Below are 18,705 nucleotides of genomic sequence, written 5' to 3'. Positions count from 1 at the left end.
TGTGTTCAGTTACTGCCGTCACTGCATTTGTCACAGAATTGTGACAACAGGTGTAAACCGTCGCCTTTTCCCTGAGCTCCTGTAGAACTCAGGAACTGGAATCATAACAATGTGTTGCCCTCAGTGCCTTATCACAGTGCCCAGAACACATTGAGTGGTTAATATGTCGAATGCAGGAATAAATTAAACATGTCATATTGCATTGGAAGAAGGGATTGATTGAAGTTAGTAGAAACCATTTTATAGTTTTAGGGCAGAGTATACTGATATAGAAACAACAAAATACAAAAAAGGAGCCTGTCAAACTGCAGAAAAATGTCTTACAGTCCTGGTAACTAGGTAAACTAGCATCATAGTTGGAGTTTTGCCACAAGAACAAACTTCACACACACAAACCCCGGTTCCCTCAGTAATGAGACTCTCTCTTGGTGATAATGAGGAAGTTACATGAAAATGAAGCTAAGAGTAATTAGAAGTAGAGCAACATGTGTTCTAGCTAGACCATCCTGGGAGGAAGGTCTGGGAGTAGTTTGGACGGGGTTCGTCATGTAGAATGGAAAGAGGATGAGAATACAAGAGGTGAAGAATACAGATTATGTATAAAAAGTTTAAACTGAGGCTGCACACCTGGGAACTTCTTAGGTTCCACAGACCTGTTGAATCTATGCCTGACTTGGGGAATGGTCAGGGTGGTTAATAAATAAATGTATGTGGATCCACATGGCCTCAGGAGTTCTGCCAGAGGCCATCATTGCATCAAAGATGTGCTAGAGGAACAGGATGAGTGAGTCCACAGAATGAGGGTGATAGATATTTGAAATGTTTTTATACTGTTTTTCGAGAGTGGTCAAAATTCCATTGATTTGAGTGACAAGACCCATAGATTATCCTTCAAAACTGCATTTATTTATCTGAGAACCTACAGATGACCTGTGAACCCTCTGACATGTTGGCTATGAGGAGGTGTTTTTTTTTTTTTTTGCTGCTGGGGACAGGATTTGTAGATTTCATGAGAAACTTAAGTTAGTCTGTAATTCTCTCCCCTGCATGCCAAGGAAATTAAGAACTACTGATCAAAAAAGAAACACCCTTCCAACTCAGACAGTCTTTCCCAGTCCACTCTGAAGCCCTGTGTCCAGGAGCAAGGATGCTGGGGTACAACTGCTGCTGCTTTCCATATCCAATGTCCCTTGAGCCTTAATTTGTCTCACATTCCAGGGAAACAGAATTCTATTTTACATGCCTCCCAGAACTGCAGTATACTTTGAGTGAGTTCCAGATGTGTTAAGAGATGCCAGATGGCTCATGAGAGGCAGACCAGCTTCAAGGAAAATGTGCCCCATTTCCTTGGATATGAAACACGAATTTAAGCTTTCAGAGCCAGCTGTGAGGGGAAGAATGCTCCATGTGGTCGTCACTCGACCCTGGGAAAGAGCCTCCTTCCTTAGGCTGTTTTGAAGTGATAATTTCACCAAACCCTGGTTCCTTCATAAGACGGAAGGGAAACTTATATTTATGGAGTGACTCATAGACAGTGTGCTGAGTGCCTTCATATAATTATCTTGTTTAATCCTTACAATAGACACTGGAGGCAGATATTTGGAACCCAGTTTTCCCAGACGAAAAATCTGAGACTTAAAGAGTTTAAGCAAATTTATTTTGATTTCCAAGTCATTTATGTTCCATTCTACGAGTATCACCTGACAACATGTAAGTTTCATTGATGGTGTTACTTAGTTTCTAATCTAACAAAGATTTGCTGCTTCTTAGTCTATTTCTACTGATCTTCTCGTGAACGTAGTGAAGGCCCTTTCTGATGTGTGGGATCTCCCGCAGTGTTCTCTCTCTCTTTCTAGTGAAACATGCGTGCACATGTAATATTCACAGATACGTGCGCGCGCGCACACACACACACTATCCTGAGCCGTGCCTTTGCATGGTTAGCTGATTGTGTAAATGAAAGTATAGAGAAAGCTGCTTCTGTCCTAGAAGAACCCACTGCCAGCATACTGTGTCCTTGCTTCCTTAGTAAACATCACATGTTCTTTCAAATTCTCTGACTCTCTCAATTCTAACCTTTGTTTACCTAGATAAAAGGCATGTTCCAATCTTTCCTACAGGAATCTTTTTTTTTTTTTCCCCTGTAATTTCCAATCCCTTCTACTCCTCTGAAATTCTAACTCTTGTATCCTGGACTCAACGGAAACTTCCAGATATCTCCTGCCTGATGGAGTTCTAATTCTGGCTCTCAATTTCCAGTACTCTTCTGTACTTTGAATCCTGGCTTTGCCAGTTGCCAGCGGTGGCACTTGGGTGATTCAATTGGCCTCTCTGAGACTCAGCTTTTTTCATTTATTAAATGGTTATTATAACATCTACCTAGATTTTGTTGTTATTTGTAAGTGTTAAAAGAGATAACGTAAGTAAAGCATCTAAGGCAGTGCTTGGCACTTAGTAAGAACTCAGTAAAGCTTGGTGGTGACAAGTTGTTGTTAATGGAATTGTAGTAACAGTGGCAATTATTATTTCACCTATATCCAAGGTAGCCTCATGACTGGGGTGTGTTTAGCTAAAGACAACATGTGAGTTAATATGGTTCTGGATTCTCTTCCATGAAACACATCTGCACTGTTAATTAATGCCCCGAAACAGCATGCTAATCTCTATTAGCAATAAATCACACTAGTCCCTAAAACTTAGTGTTCTAAGGAATAGGTTATCACATGCTGCCTCACTGGAAGCTGGTAGAGGGTGTGAGAAATGAACATCTGGCCTTGGAAAAATATTTCTTTTCCAATGTGAAATATTATTTGGGTATTGTCATATTCTCTGTTGTTAACATAAAACATAGCCTAATCTAAGTAATTCCTGGACCAATTCTGCACATTTCGCGATTCCTCTTCTATTTCATTTTTCTCCACTCTGGCACAGAAAATAAACAATTGTGTAATGTAATCCACAGGCACAGATCATAACTGTGCCTTCTGACTATAGACCCAATGCCCCGAGGTAGCCTTTTGGAGATGAACAAATCTGAATTCTAATTTTGGTTACCTTGTGGAGGGGCAGGTGGCCAGAGAACGAGTGATCTTCTTTGCGAAAACTCAGATTGAGGTTCTCTATGTTGAGTTTGTCATTGCTTGTCCTTAGCATCATCTTCAAGATCTCCAACAGGCTCTTGTTCACTTCTGACTGCGAAGCGGAGTCTTGAGGGGCAGTATTGCTTGACGGGGCAGGGGAAACGCTATGAAAAGATGATTCACTCAAAGCCACTGCGTGTTTTTATACCACATCTCTTATCCCTGACATGCACTGTGGAACGAGAGAACCCACCCAGCAAGGTCTTCTTAATCTTGGTAACCCAGTCATGGTACTGCACGTGGAGATTTCATAGATAACCTCAAACCTGTTCCATTCTAGTGAGCACTACAGTATCTCCTCCAGGAGGCATCAACCAATTCAACCAGAACACACACCAAGATTTGTAATCCATTCTTTAACTCTTTTTTCCAGGTTGAGAGAAAAAATTAGAAGTGACCACACTAGTTTACGTTACCTGCTTTATCTTATTTTTCTTGAGCCCAGATAATGATTGATGACAAATCAAATTTCTAAACTATCCATTGCTGTAAGCAAAGCAAAGCAGATCCTGTCAGGTCCCTGTAACCGAGAACCTATATAGAAGGAAATCCTGAACCAGGTGAACTTCCTGCATTACCCTTGACTGTACTCCTTGTATCTGGAAAACGCAGAAAAGGCATGAGTGTAAGTGTTCACTTACTGTCTGGCATGCAAATGTATGTAACTATTAAGATGGTTTATCTAACTGACTATTGTTACTTTAAATAATAGGTAAAAAACAACAGGATGATAAGTATTATACTCATTTATCTTACGAACTAGTTTGAGATGTTTTCTCATTTAAGACTCGGATGTGTGGGTCCTTCCAGGTCCAGCTGAACTATCGTCTCCTAATCTTCACTGTCTCAACTTAAGGGCCACTTTCCTGGAAGGACTTTCTAGGACAGCCCCCAACCTCCACTCACGCAAATCAGTTTCCTTTCAGTGGTGTGCTGGTAAATTTTTAACGACCAGTGCACCAAGACAAGCCCTGATTTGCAGCATTACTAATTCTCCTGGTGTAAATACTCCCACCACGGCCAGTCTCAAGCTACCAATATGATGTCATTGAATGAGGAGGCACCAGGAACTGAGGCTCACAAATGGCTCGTGGAGTTCCAGAACCTTCCTGCTTGATGAACTCTCACAGCTCCTTGTTTTCCTTAATAAGTCTCCCTCAAGATGCAGCTGCGTCTTTATTCCTCAGTTACTGCTTCACGTCTGACTTCCCTGGGAGACTGCTCCTAAGACATGGATGGAGTCTGTTTTGTTACTTACTACTTCTTGGGGGTCTTGTACAGTACTTGGAACTTATTTTTATATGTATTTAACTTTTCTTAAAGGTCATATTGTATCTTCTTTTTGCTCTGTGAGGTTTCGCCCAAAACTGTACCATTCTGAACTACTTAGTAATAGCTGATATTTTCCAAAAGCTTGGCACAGGAGAGGAAGAGTGGCTATCTGTCCTTGTTCTGGTCGCCTGGCGTCTGCACCATCCTCCCCTTATCCTGGGAGTCCCCAGCTTAGGAAGCTGCCTCTCACTCCAGCAGAGGAAAATGCCAGCTGTGCTTTACCAGCCTCTCTCCGCTGCCCAGGCACCTGGCCCAGGCCTTGCCAAGCAGATACATCTGTCCCAGATTTGAATCAGAAGTTTTCCTTTTCCTTCCTCTTTCCTTTTCTTGCAGGGCCAGTTCCTGGGGGTAGGAATTCATGAGGCTCGGCCCGCGTCTCAGTACAGGGAGTGCTGGATGGACAGGCGTTATATGGAACTCATTTCCTGCAGCTGGTGGGATTTCCTGCTGCAGGAGTGGATCTCATCTAGTCCAACTTGGGTGATGAGAGCTGCTGCCACTGGTGATGCTGGAAGCTCTTTGCACATTACAGAGCTGCCCCTTAAAGGTTCTACCTGACAGAACACGGGAGGGCATTTTGCTGAGAGCACATTAATTAACCAAGAGACTGGGTTCCTACAGGCTGTCAGTCCTGCACTTCCACAGACACACTGTGAGAAGCAGCACCTTCTCTGATGAGCGCCAACTGATCTTTTTGTGCACCTTTTTTCTAGAGCAGACACCCAGCTGTCCCTGTAAGTGGAGTGATGGAAGCTCTCTGAAGAACTGGAGGTGCCAGTTACACTCGGTATATATTTACTGAGCATCTTTCCTGTGACAGGAGCTATGCTAGAACCATGCCAGACACCGATTTGGCCAGGACAGACACTGTTCCTAACCTCATGTATCAAGTAAGTAATTACAAGTGCAATGACTGTTATGAAGGGAAAGGACCGTGGGACCACAGAGCAAAGAGAGCTAACCGAGTCTAGGGGCGGGGAGGCTTCCTACCTAGGACTCACAAGACCCACACCTGCCAAGAGAGGCCATGTGTTCCAGCGCAGAGTCTACTACTCTCAGGGCCCAGAGCTCATGACCTGAATTATGCGAAGTATGATTGCTGATTATTAAAATGCCTGGGGCTTTATGGCTGTCAGCAGGACAATTGGTCCCAGAGCAATATCTGACTGGCATACCCACGTGGCAGTGTCACTTTCTTTGGACTGTGAGCCTTTGACGGAGAGACTGGGCCTTGCCAACTCTGAATTCACTGTGCCCAGCAAAGTGTGCCTGGCAAGCATCCAGTAGTAAACGAACGTTTGTTGAATGAAGCATTTCAGTCAAAAAGGACAGCCTACAGAAGGAATCAGGGGCCAGCCCGGTGGCGCAGAGGTTAAGTTTGTGCATTCCACTTTGGTGGCCAGGGGTTTGCTGGTTCGGATCCTGGGCACAGACCTACTTACCGCTCATCAAGCCATGCTGAGGTGGTGTCCCACATAGAAGAACTAGAAGGACCTACAACTAGGATATACAACTACGTACCGGGGGCTTTGGGGAGAAAAAAAAAAAAAACAAGAGGAAGATTGGCAATGGATATTAGCTCAGGGCCAATCTTCCCCACCAAAAAAATAAATAAATAAAATAAAATAAAATTTGATACAGTAAAAAAGAAAAAAAAAAAAAAAAGAAGGAATCAAGTCTAAGCCTTGGCCCAGGGACATTTTTACAGGAAACCCTACTTGTTTCCTGGAGCGAAGTGCTAAACTCCAATGTCATGCCTCCTAACCACCATGTCACATTATTTGTAACTGAAAAGAGTGTCTTCTGGTAGGGTAGTTTAACATAGTAACAGAAACTTGTATAGCACTTACGATGTTCCAGGCACTGTTTTTAAGAACTTTGCATTAACTAACCCAGTCGCTCTTACAAATCTATGAAGTGAAGTGAATCTATTATTGTTCCCACTTTAGAGTTGGAGAATGGAAGCACAGAGAGGGTGAGTGACTAGCCCAGGCTCACAGAGCCACTAAGTGGCAGAGACAGTGACTGAGCCCAGGCTTCCAGCACAGAGGTTCTGCTCCTAACCACTGCATTTCATCATTTTTCTCAGAGAACACAGAGAGTATCCGGTTTATTGTGCCTCATCTCTAATGACATTCCTCACATCCTATTTGGACTTTGAGTCATTTCTCCCCCTTGAGACTATGTGAAGGGCTTACTGATTCCTGTCCCTCAAACCTTTTTTTTTTTTTTGTGAGGAATTTCAGCCCTGAGCTAACATCCATGCTAATCCTCCTCTTTTTGCTGAGGAAGACCGGCTCTGAGCTAACATCTATTGCCAATCTTCCTCCTTTTTTTTTTCCCTAAAGCCCCAGTAGATAGTTGTACGTCATAGCTGCACATCCTTCTAGTTGCTGTATGGGGGACGTGGCCTCAGCATGGCTGGAGAAGCAGTGCGTCGGTGCGCGCCTGGAATCCAAACCCGGGCCGCCAGCAGCAGAGCACAGGTACTTAACCGCTAAGCCACGGGGCCGGCCCCCCCAAACCTGATAGTGCCTGTACCCCAGGTGTTCACCGACGGAACGCATTTCTGGAATCACACTTTATGGATGAGCTCTACATCAGGACACACAATGAGGGTTTGCCTTTTCACAAGGCAAAGTCACAAAAAAGGCCAAAACTTGGTGTTAAGTAGCACGTGCAGTTGCTGCAAAACACTTCCTACGCCGTGTGCATGAGAGAGAGAGAGAGAGAGAGAGAGAACCATAAGCATAAGCCAGGTGCTGATGAAGAACAAAGCGGTTTTGCCCTGCATGAGCTGTGAGGGCGTGGCCATCAAGAGCCCTGACAGCTCCGGAAGTCACAGAAAGGAGAGGGTACCTTTGGCTGTGATGGCAACCACCCTGAGTTTTCCTCGGGTTGCTGTTCACAACCCTCTTGCTTTGCTGTGGGTCATCTGAAGCTGCAAGTTTTAAAAACCAGAGTAGTTTTCCATAATTCACCTGAAAATTAAACACAAAACAGAACATCCTCATTTATGTGTAAGGGAAAGAGGCTGCTGAGATAAAATACATTTGGAAAATTTTTAATATTGAAAGTTTTAAAAATAGCTTTAAACATATAGTATCATAATTATTAGTGCTTTTTGCTAAATATTCCTATTATTTTCCCTGTGGACATATGGTAAAATCATACTTCCTGGTTGCCTTGTGGTTGGGTAGGGCCGTGTGACCAGTTCTGGCCAATGAGCTGTGAGCACACGTGGCATGTGCTGCTTCTGGGCTGAGGATTAAGCGCTCTCTTCCTTCCCCTCTGCCATCACGTCCAAAAATACCCCGGAGCAGCTGCTCCGTCAGCCTGAGTTTGGTGCTGGGATAACGACAGGTCAGGGAAGAGCTTTTGGCTACTCATGACGGAGATGTAAGGTAAATGAAAAATAAACTGTCGTTGTTTTAAGCCACTGAGACCTTGCGGTTATTTGTTACTATAGCATAAATTAGCCTCTGTTCTCTCATTTTCTCTCATACATTGCTTATATATTTATTATATATATATAATAAATGCTTATATTTAGATATATTCAGCAGATATATTCAGATTATTTGAGGACAAGGCCTTACTAAGCCAGGTGAAAAATCTCAATGCCTTTTTCTTACACGGGAAAGGACTGAAGGAATGCCGTCCGTTTCCACTGCTGGGCTGGGTGACATCCTAGGGACTCTGGTGGACAGATAACTCCAGGGCAGTGGAGGGGTAGCAGTGGGGGAGGGAAGCTAGATAAGGTCCTCATAGAAACTAGGTCTCAGGCCAGAGAATTCGATCTAACTGAAGATTCATAGAGGTTGTACTAAGAAGTTGACATTGTATTGCTAAACACTTCTCATAAATATACCACTAATTCTGTTTCCACAGGTTAGAGACGGGCAGGAGAGAGAACTAACATCTGTCTCAGCACCTACTAAATGCTAGCACAGGACCAGGGAGTCTGCACTCGTCTTATTACTAAATCCTGGGACTACCCTTTGAAGTTGATTTTGCCCTTGTTTCCTGTGGACGCATGCTCACTAAGGATCTGCCCACTGCTATCACGTCTTCTTGTTTGAGGATATTTTCCTCTAGCTCCCCAAATTTGGTTACACTTGCACCACGCTTTACATTCACCCACAAGAGTGAGCTTGGCAAGTGCAGTGCTCAGAGATGCCCAGCCTTGTCATCGGGGAACCTTGACCCTGCCCTAGGTCTACCATTAATTCTCTGGGTGCCCTGAGCAAGTTCCTGGACCCCTCTGTGTCTCAGTTTCCTAATCCGTAAATGGTGGTGGTGAGTCATACTTCAAACGTACCTCCCACCTCTAACTCTCCAAGAACTGTCGTGACACATGAGAAATCGTAGTCAAGTTCTCAGTTCTTTTCTCCGAGTCTACAGACTGATCAGCCTGTAAAAGGACTCAGGTGGGCCCACGGTCTCATATCTGTAACTATCCCAATAGTGTTGAGAGCAGACAATGGAAGTTGGGACAGGAAAGCCATTTAAAGAAATTAAACAGGGCTAAAAGACCTAAACCTATTTTCTATTCTGGTCTATTCTGACTGGAAATTTCTACATATGAATATTAATAAGGTTTTTCTCTCAGGGGCCAATAGTAAAGGTTACTTTCAAGGAAGAAACTAACCTTTTAATTCTATTACTCTGGTGGATACAAGTAAAATAAACAAAAGGAAGCCACACTTAAAAGAGAAAGATGGCCATACCATTTCAGGAGAGCCCCTCCTGGAACATCTCTGGCAAAGGATCTTGATGGTTGGTAACTGTAGAGGGACTTCATGCCTCAAGAAGAGTCGGCTCAGCTGAGATTGAAGAAGAAATCCTGAAGAAGTAGGATCCAGGATCTTCAGCTCTTTCTGAAGCTTCTCTAATAAGCTGAGACTCAGAGGCCGTGACTTGAGCTCACTCCTGACCAGGGCAAGAAGTGTCTTCTCCTGTTGTTCCACCTGGCCTTTGGTCAATATCTTGACACAGCAATAAAAAAAAAATGAACACGGCTCTAAAATAAGATGGCTGATGCCGAGGCAAGGAAGCAGAAGCCTAGCGGGGCTAGAATCAGAGCATCCACTTTCAGGCCTAGGCTGGGACAGGACGGGTTGGTGACACCTGAGGGTAAGTACTCAATCTGGGTGTGTTCATTAGTTTACAACAAATGCCTCAGGACCTTTTCCTTCAGAAGAAAGGAAGCAAAGTATTTCAGAGTACATACTGTGTTAGAAGGCTCCTTATCAGTGTCTTCTACAAAATAACTATTTGATTATATAAGAATTTAGAATAACGAATCTTAGAGACCCATTGGATCTGGAAGTTCAGTGCTGGGTAGTGCAGGTCAAGGACGACGCCCTGATCCTGAGCTAACTGGGTGTGTAGTGGCCCTTCCTGAGCTTAGGGACCCTTGAAAAGGAGAAAGGTGGGAGGAAGAAAAGGAGTTCAATGTTTGCCTGTGCACTTCCCAGGGAAGCATCCTGGAAAGCTGACTGGACATATGGAGTCTGATGTCCATCAGTCCATCCTCAGACTGTCTTATCATCTGCTCCACAACAAAATATTGCAGTCAACAAATAACACCCCTTCATCCACAATAGAAAACAACTCTTAATATACACACCTCAGGTTGGTCAGAGCTGCCCTTTGCCACCTGTTCCAAGGACCAGTCTCTAAGGTTTCTCCTGGGGAGGCCATGGATATAGGACAGGGACTGGTCTCCAGTTGGTACAGAGCTGCAATGGACATTTGTCTGGTTGGGAATCTTAAAGAACAAAGACAAACAGTAGTAAGAGGTAGAAGCAGGGAGGGGAAGAGAACAAGGAAAGCAGGGAGAACATGAGTGAGCCCTGCAATTTCTTAAAAAACATTCCCAGTTCCAAATGAACTTCAGCCCACGGAATCATTGAGTCATTGAATCCCCTTCTTGTAGAAGTTAAGTAACTTCATTCCTTCATTTAAGGAATATTTATGGCTTGTCTAGTCTGGGCAGGCGCTGCAATAGGCCCTACAGCGAACAAAACAGATTTGACCCCCTGCTCCCACAGAGCCTGCAGATAGTGAGAGGCACAGGAACAGGATGGGGTGGTAAGGGCCACTGTCAGAGCACTCCACAGGTCCATCTAACCTGGACTTGGCAGTGCAGGTCTGAAGCAACGAGATTTAAGCCTAGGCTTGGAAGATGAGTTAGATTTGGATTTCAGTAGTCTAACGAGTGGAGACGGACGAGGAAAAGAGAAGGAAGAGTACAGATATAGATAAACTCAAAGCACATGCACGTGAGAGAGAGAGGGGATGCTTTCAGAGCTCAGTGTAAGGCTTGGGAAAGGCAGAGAAGCCTGGAGAGGAAGGCAGGGGAAAGGCCATGAGGAGTCTTGTTAGCGTCTGTGCTTCATTCTGAGGGTGAGGGGAGCTGGGAAACATTTCAGTAGAGCTATGACTGGGTAAAACCTGCCCAAAATTTACTCCCTAGTAAATTGTGCAGATAAGATTTGAACCCTGCTTTTCACCACTATCCCTAGGATGAGAGATTCCACATTCAGTCCACAGAGCAGTCTCTTTCTCTAAAGTGTTTGGTTAGGTATTTCAGATATATCGTTCTCAGAACAATATTTCTATGGAAATTACTTATAATATAAAATATTTCCATTTCTAGCCACATGTACATATTTCTCTGCCTCTGAGAGTAGATGCACTTCGCTGTTGCAGTATCTAGAGAAGCACTTGTCAATACTTCATCATCGCCAGGAGCTGAGGTGTGCCACAGCCCCCTTCACTCCTGTCTTCACACCAGAATTTATGGAGTGCCCTTATCTTCAGCGTGACAGACACAGGTGAAAACGGCAAGTATGATTCCTGCCCTCAGAGATCTTTGGGCACAGATATCACAGACTAAATTTTATGGCCTTACCTATAGAAAGAAGAAAATACATTGTACTCCTAGGAATGCTGTAAAGAAGGAGTGTATGTATTTTAAATACTTTGTAAATTCTAAAACTATATTAGGTATTTGTTTGTTATTTTTTGTGTATGTCTCTCCAATAGAGTGTGAGCTTTATGTGGGCCAGGACTGTCTTGATCCTGCTGACTCCCAGCATTAAGAACAGTGCCAAATCTGAAGAACAAATAAAGAAACAGTGTCAGAATGGTGACGATGTCTTGTTCAGGCAAGGGCATGCCTGGCTTTAGATTTCTCCTTTCGCTGCTATAAATCATTCTAGGCTGTTGTTTTTCTTTTTTTTGTTTTTATTTTTTGTGTGTGTGAGGAAGATCAGACCTGAGCTAACATCTGTTGCCAATCCTCCTCTTTTTTTTTCTCCTGAGGAAGATTGGTCCTGGGCTAACATCCGTGCCCATCTTCCTCTACTTTATATGGGATGCCGCCACAGTGTGGCTTGACAAGCGGTGTGTCAGTGTGCTCCTGGGATCCGAACCTGTGAACCCCCGGGCCAAGAAGCAGAGCGCGCACACTTAACCGCTGCACCACCGGGCCAGCTCCTGGGCTATTGTTTTTCAAAAGCAAAAGTGTCAAAGAAGATAAAATGGGAAGTTTTGATCAAGAATCATGATGTTTCTGGGGCTGGCCCTGTGGCATAGTGGTTAAATTCATGCACTCTGCTTCAGTGGCCTGGGGATCTTGGGTTCAGATCCCAGGCATGGACCTACACACCACTCATCAAGCCATGCTGTGGTGGCATCCCACATACAAAAAATAGAGGAAGATTGGCACAGATGTTAGCTCAGGGCCAATCTTCCCCACCAGAAAAAAAAAAAATCCCCGTTTTTCTGACTTCAGGAGTTGCCAGAGTACCTATGAAGTCTCTGATACCACGGGTTTCTCTCATTCACTTCATTATGAATCACAAAGTACTGCTTGGGGATGACACATAGCCTGAAATGACCACGAGCAATGCTAGTTTTGTGATATTTACCTAAAAGAATTGGTACAAATAAAGCACAGAAATTTAACTCAGATTGAGTAACTCTTCTTGGGGTGTTGGAACTTACAATATTGGAAGTGTAAGCAAGTCTTTTTTAAAGATGGCTTATAAAAAACTATTTTAACGTTGTTATATTATGGAAGTCATGAACACTCTCCTGCAAGACAAGTGAACCCAACAAACTGTCTTAATATTGTGCAATGCATAGCTGTGGCCTGGGAGAAAATTTGCAGGGACAGCACCAAATGCAGATTTGAAAAGTTCCATTTCTTAACCAACTTAGACCAAGGTCTTGATGTGTTCTAGAAAGCTGTTAAATGGCTCAAAAACAGACACTAGTGATAACGAATACGACCACGAGAACAATGCATGTGAAAAGTTTGATAGGACTTTTTAAGAAATGTAGAATTGAAAAGAAGTCATACTCTCAAATTAATGTATATAAAATGTGATTTCAATATATGCTTTAAACAAATACAATAAATATTAGAATTAATCATTTGAATATTTTATTTACATGTGTAAAAATTTATATTTTATTTAAAATTTAACTTTTAGTTATGGAAAACCTCCAACATCTGTGCACGTAGAAGACTAGTATAATGAAACTCCATATACTCCTCACTGAGCTTCTGTTATCGGCCGACATTCCTGTTTTATTTACGCTCACGTCACCTACCACCAGAGTGAAGCGAGCTCCTGACACTGTACTATTTCACCCACATTTTTTCAGCATTTTTCTATAAAGCAGTGGCTTTCAAAGTGTGGTCTTGGGCCAGAAGCTTCACCATCACCTGGAAACTTTTTAAAAACGGGAATTCTCCAGACCCACCCCAGACACACTGAATGAGAATTTCTGGGGTGGGGCCCAGAAATCAGTGTTTTAATAAGCCCTCCAGCACTTCTGATGCACATTGAAGTTTGAGAACCACTGCCCTACGGACAAGGACTCTTTTTAAACATAATCACAATAACTGTCACACGTAAAAAATTCCTTATTATTAACAGTAATTCTTTAATATCATCAAATATCCAGGCAGTGTTCAAAATCTCCCAATTATCTAATAAATCTTATTTTTATAGTTTATTCAAAAAAGGAACCAAATAAGATCCATATATTGCAATTGGTGGATCTTTCTCACATCTTTTAACATTTCCAGTTCTTCCCACCCCCTTTCTTTTTGCAGTTTTTCCCCTCACAATTTATTTGTTGAAGAAGCTGTGTTGTCTGTCCTACAGTTCTCCACAGTCTGGATGTTGTTGCTCGCATCCCTACGCTGTTTAACAAACTTGCCATATATTTCCTGTAAAATAGTAGTTAGATCTAGAATTTTGATCATGTTCAACTTTTCAATTGATTTTGACAAGATTTTTTTCATCAGTGGTGCCTTTTTCCGTGGAAACAACTGCTATTAGGTTTTCTTTCTTTTTAAGCACTAATACTCGTTGCTTTAGTCCATTTCTTTTTCACTAGGGTTTTGGAAAATGGTGATATTCTTATCTTATCATGACTTCTTACTTATTAACAGGAATACTTCTCTAGAGAGAAACTGGCCCCCATCAACTGTTATCTAAGATACAGCTTGTGTAGAAGGTAGACTGAATAAATGCTGGATCCCTTTATTCACCAGTTTAAAAATAGCTTGTTTCCTAACATTCTTCCGAGATGACCAGTGGGTTTTTGTTTTTTTAAAGAATTACTATAAATTTACAGATTTCAATATATTTAATGCTTTTAAATCTATTAGTTATTATTTTTATTGATACCCCAAATATCCCACTTGCGACTAGTGGGAGGCTTAATTTTTTTTTTTTTTTTTTTTTAGTAGAAGCCATTTTAAATTAGATCCTGAGTCTTTTTTTGACAAGTCTTAGGAAGTCTTGCATGTCTTCATTGCTTTTGGTGTAAGTAGATGCTCCAGGCTTAAAGCTGGAATCAGCCTTTGGAATTTACTGAACACGATGCAGATGCCAGGGTGCTCATTGCTGTGGGGTTGGTCATTGTTTCTATGTTTTTTAAGTGGACAAAGCTAGGAAATATATATTTTAAAAAAGAGTTCATACAGATATTTCTGATTGAAATGGAGGACTATAAGATTTTTATATAATTTCATCAATATTATATTTCATTTCTCCTACACCAGAAATCCCAAATCTAAAAGCCACCAAGATAATGACTCATTTGCTTTATCCCACAATACACATATAGCATAACAATATCAACATATTGGTTACTGAAAATATTTAAAGGTATTTCTTCAAAAAATATTTTCCTTAGAGTATATATCCCACTGGAGACATACAGTGAAGTCATTATGTTTTAAAGTCATTTACAATAGTCCACTCTCTTTGGTTTCACTGCCAGTTAACACATAGGTTCACGTGGTAGCTAGTCTCTAAGGTGGCCCCAGTGAGGGCCCAGTAGGTGGCTCTCCTAGTAGTCATGTTCTTGTGTAGTCCCCTCTCCAGATTTAATTTATTAGGATTTAATACTTTTTTATTCATTAATTATCATCTTTTTTTATTACAGTAACATTGGTTTATAACATTATATAAATTTCGGGTGTACATCATTATATTTCAATTTCTGCGTGGACCAAATTGTGTTCACCACTCAGAGGCTAATTTACCATCCATCACCACACACAGGTGCCCTTCTACCCCTTTCACCCTCCCCCCTTCCCCTCTGGTAACCACCAATCTAATCTCTGTATCTATGTGTTTGTTGTTGTTGTTGTTTTTATCTTCCACATATGAGTGAAATCATACAGTATTTGGCTTTCTCTGTCTGACATATTTTGCTCAGCGTAATACTCTCAAGGTCCATCCGTGTTGTTGTAAATGGCAAGATTTCATCTTTTTTATGGCTGAATAGTATTCCATGGTGTATATATATCACATCTTCTTTATCCATTCCTCCGTCAATGGACATTTAGGTTGTTTCCAAGTCTTGGCTATTGTGAATAATGCTGCAATGAATACAGGGTTGCATATATCTTTTTGAATTAGTGTTTTCATGTTCTTTCGATAAATACTCAGAAGTAGCATTGCTGGATAATATGGTAGTTCTATTCTTAATTTTTTGAGAAATCTCCATACTGTTTTCCATAGTGGCTGCACAGGTTTGCATTCCCACCAGCAGTATATGAGATTCCCTTTTCTCCACAACCTTTCCAAAACTTGTTATTTCTTGTTGTGTTAATAACAGCCATTCTGATGGGCATGAGGTGAGATCTCATTGTAGTTTTGCATTTCTCTAATATTTACTGATGTTGAACATCTTTTCATGTGCCTGTTGGCCATCCATATATCTTCTTCAGAAAAATGTCTATTCAGATCCTCTGCTCATTTTCTGTGTTGTTTTTTTTGCTGTTGAGTTGTATGAGTTCTTTATATATTTTGGATATTAACCCCTTATCAGATATATGATTTGCAAATATTTTCTCCCAATTGTTAGGTTGTCTTTTCATTTTGTTGATGGTTTCCTTTGCTGTGCAGAAGCTTTTTAGTCTGATGAAGTCCCATTTATTTATTTTTTCTTTTGTTTCCCTTGCCTGAGGAGACATGATATTCAAAAAGATACTGCTAAGGTGATGTCAAAGAGTGTACTGCCTATGTTTTCTTCTAGGAGTTTTATGGTTTTAGGTCTTAAATTCAAATCTTTAATCCATTTTGAGTTAATTATTATGTATGGTATACAATTATGGTCTACTTTCATTTTTTTGCATGTGGCTGTCCAGTTTTCCCAACACCATTTATTGAAGAGTGTTTCCTTTCTTCATTGTACGTTCTTGGCTCCTTTGTTGAAAATTAGCTGTCCATAGATGTGTGGGTTTGTTTCTGGGCGCTCAATTATGTTCCATTGATGTGCATGTCTGTTTTTCCGCCAGTACCGTGCTGTTTTGATTACTATAGCTTTGTAGTATACTTTGAAATCAGGGAGTGTGATACCTCCAGCTTTGTTCTTTTTTCTCAGAAGTGCTTTGGCTATTTGGGATCTGTTGTTGTTCCATATAAATTTTAGGATTCTTTGTTCTATTTCCATGAAAAATGTCTTTGGGACTTTGAAAAGGACTTTGAATCTATAGACTGCTTTAGGAAGTATGGATATTTTAACTATGTTAATTCTTCCAATCCATGAACATGGAATATCTTTCCATTTCTTTGTGTCTTCTTTGATTACTTTCAACAATGTTTTATAGTTTTTGGTGTACAGGTCTTTCATATCTTTGGTTAAATTTATTCCTAGGTGTTTTAATTTTTGTTGTGATTGTAAATGGGATTGTATTTTTGATTTCTCTTTCTGCTATTTCATTGTTAGTGTATAGAAATTCAACTGATTTTTGTATGTTGATTTTGTACCCTGAAACTTTACTGTATTCACTTACTATTTATAATGGTTTTTTGGTGGATTCTTAAGGTTTTCTACATATAAAATCATATCATCTGCAAACAGCAACAGTTTTACTTCTTCCTTTCCAATTTGGAACCCTTTTATTTCTTTTTCCTGCCTGATTGCTCAGGCTAGGACTTCCAATAATATGTTAAATAAGAGTGGTGAGAGTGAGCATCCTTGTCTTGTTCCTGTTCCTAGAGGGATAGCTTTCAGTTTTTCACCATTGAGAATGATATTAGCCATGGGTTTGTCATATAAAGCCTTTATTACATAGAGGTACTTTCTTTCCATACCCATTTAATTCAGAGTTTTTATCATAAATGTATGCTGTATCTTATCAAATGCTTTCTCTGTACTATTGAGATGATCATGTGATTTTTATTCTTCATTTTGCTAATGTGGTATGTCACATTGATTGATTTGTGGATGTTTAACCATCCTTGCATCCTTGGAATAAATCTCACTTGGTCAAACTTTCAGGTGACTGCATTCCTGGACAATATTTGGAATGAAATTTTATGGGAGACCTTGAGTCAGGACCACTCACCTAAGCCACTCCTGGATTCTTGTCCTTCAGAAACAGTGTGAGATAATATATGGTTAAGGATTTAAGTGGTTACATTTTGAGGCAATTTGCTATGCAGCAATAGATAACTAATGCAGACATTTTATTTTGTTTTTGGTTTTTAGGAATTGATTTTTTAACATTTAAATTAGTTTTATATTTATTTAAAATATTTGTGTAATTCCAAAGCTAAATGTACAAAACAAGATTTATTCAGAGATGTGCAGTTTCTATTCTTGATCCCTTCATCATGTTCCCTCTATCCTCAATATGTAACCATTTTTTTAAAGAGTTTTTATTAATTCCTTCATTTTTGAAAACATAAGTGGTAGACAGATGATAGATAGATACCTGGAAGCACAATCTACATACTTTTCTTCACCTGTGTTTATTTAATTAATAATATATCTAATTAGATTACTCTATTTCATGATACATAGTGATATTCATATACATATCTAGTTATATTCTTAATTCCTTTTTATAGTTTTAAAATTTTTATAATACTCCACATAGAGATGTACCAAAGTTTATTCAACCGGTTCCTTATTGATGGGAATTTAGGTTGTTTATAGTTTTTTGATATAACAAATAATGCTGCAATGAACACCTTCTGCATAAACCTTTAACATTTTTTCCAGTGTACCTTTGGGTAGATTTCTGAAAGTGAGATTTTCACATCAAAAAATAAATGCATACGTAGTTTCCTAATTATTGCTGAATTTCCTCCTATAATGATTGTTTCATTTTAAATTTCCTCTACCTTCCAACAAAGTATGTTGTCAATTTTCTGGACTTTTGCCAATGTAATAAGTGAGAAATTACATCTCAGGATGGTGTTAATTTACATTATTTTTATTAATAGCAAGGCTATATCTTTTGATATGTTTAGAGGCAATTTACATTTGTCTTTCTGTGAACTGTCTGTTCATATATTTTGCCCATTTTTATAATAGTTTATTGTCCTTTTTCTTATTTTTAGATAGAAGATTCTATATGTTAGGGATGTATTCCTTTATGATACAAGTTGGAGATTTTTTTCTCCAGTTTATCAGGTATTTATGTTTTTTGTTTATGGTAGTTCTTTCTTATTGTACCTGCATTTTGAGTCACAGTTGAGAAAAATTTTCCCTCACCTCCAGATTATAGGGGAAATCACCCATTTTTCTGGTACTATTGTACAGTCTTACTTTTTTCCATTTACGTCTCTGATCCATTTGGACTGTATCCTGATATACATCACATATATGTATAATACATGAGGAATAGACCCAATTTAAAATTTTCTCTTTGGCTGTCCTATAATCCCAGCGTCACTTATTA

At 40.4% G+C, this 18,705-nt stretch overlaps 1 protein-coding gene across 2 annotated transcripts in view; it reads right to left on the bottom strand.

Moving 5' to 3' along the window:
- Positions 1-18,705, bottom strand: part of C2H1orf87 (chromosome 2 C1orf87 homolog) — a 73,857-nt gene that overhangs the window by 32,690 nt on the left and 22,462 nt on the right. For both annotated transcript variants that reach the window (XM_087417288.1, XM_087417284.1), the window contains 4 exons: positions 10,105-10,245; positions 9,203-9,460; positions 7,332-7,453; positions 3,055-3,244 (listed from right to left, as the gene is read on the bottom strand). In XM_087417288.1, the coding sequence (XP_087273414.1) occupies positions 3,055-3,244; positions 7,332-7,453; positions 9,203-9,460; positions 10,105-10,245 (711 nt within the window). The remainder of the gene's footprint in view (positions 1-3,054; positions 3,245-7,331; positions 7,454-9,202; positions 9,461-10,104; positions 10,246-18,705) is intronic.

The sequence above is a fragment of the Ceratotherium simum genome, chromosome 2 (assembly GCF_057802395.1).
Source record: "Ceratotherium simum simum isolate JZ-2026a chromosome 2, ASM5780239v1, whole genome shotgun sequence".
NCBI lineage: Eukaryota > Metazoa > Chordata > Mammalia > Perissodactyla > Rhinocerotidae > Ceratotherium > Ceratotherium simum.
The sequence above is the reverse complement of the archived record's forward strand: the minus strand, read 5'-3'. Positions and strand labels throughout refer to the sequence as shown.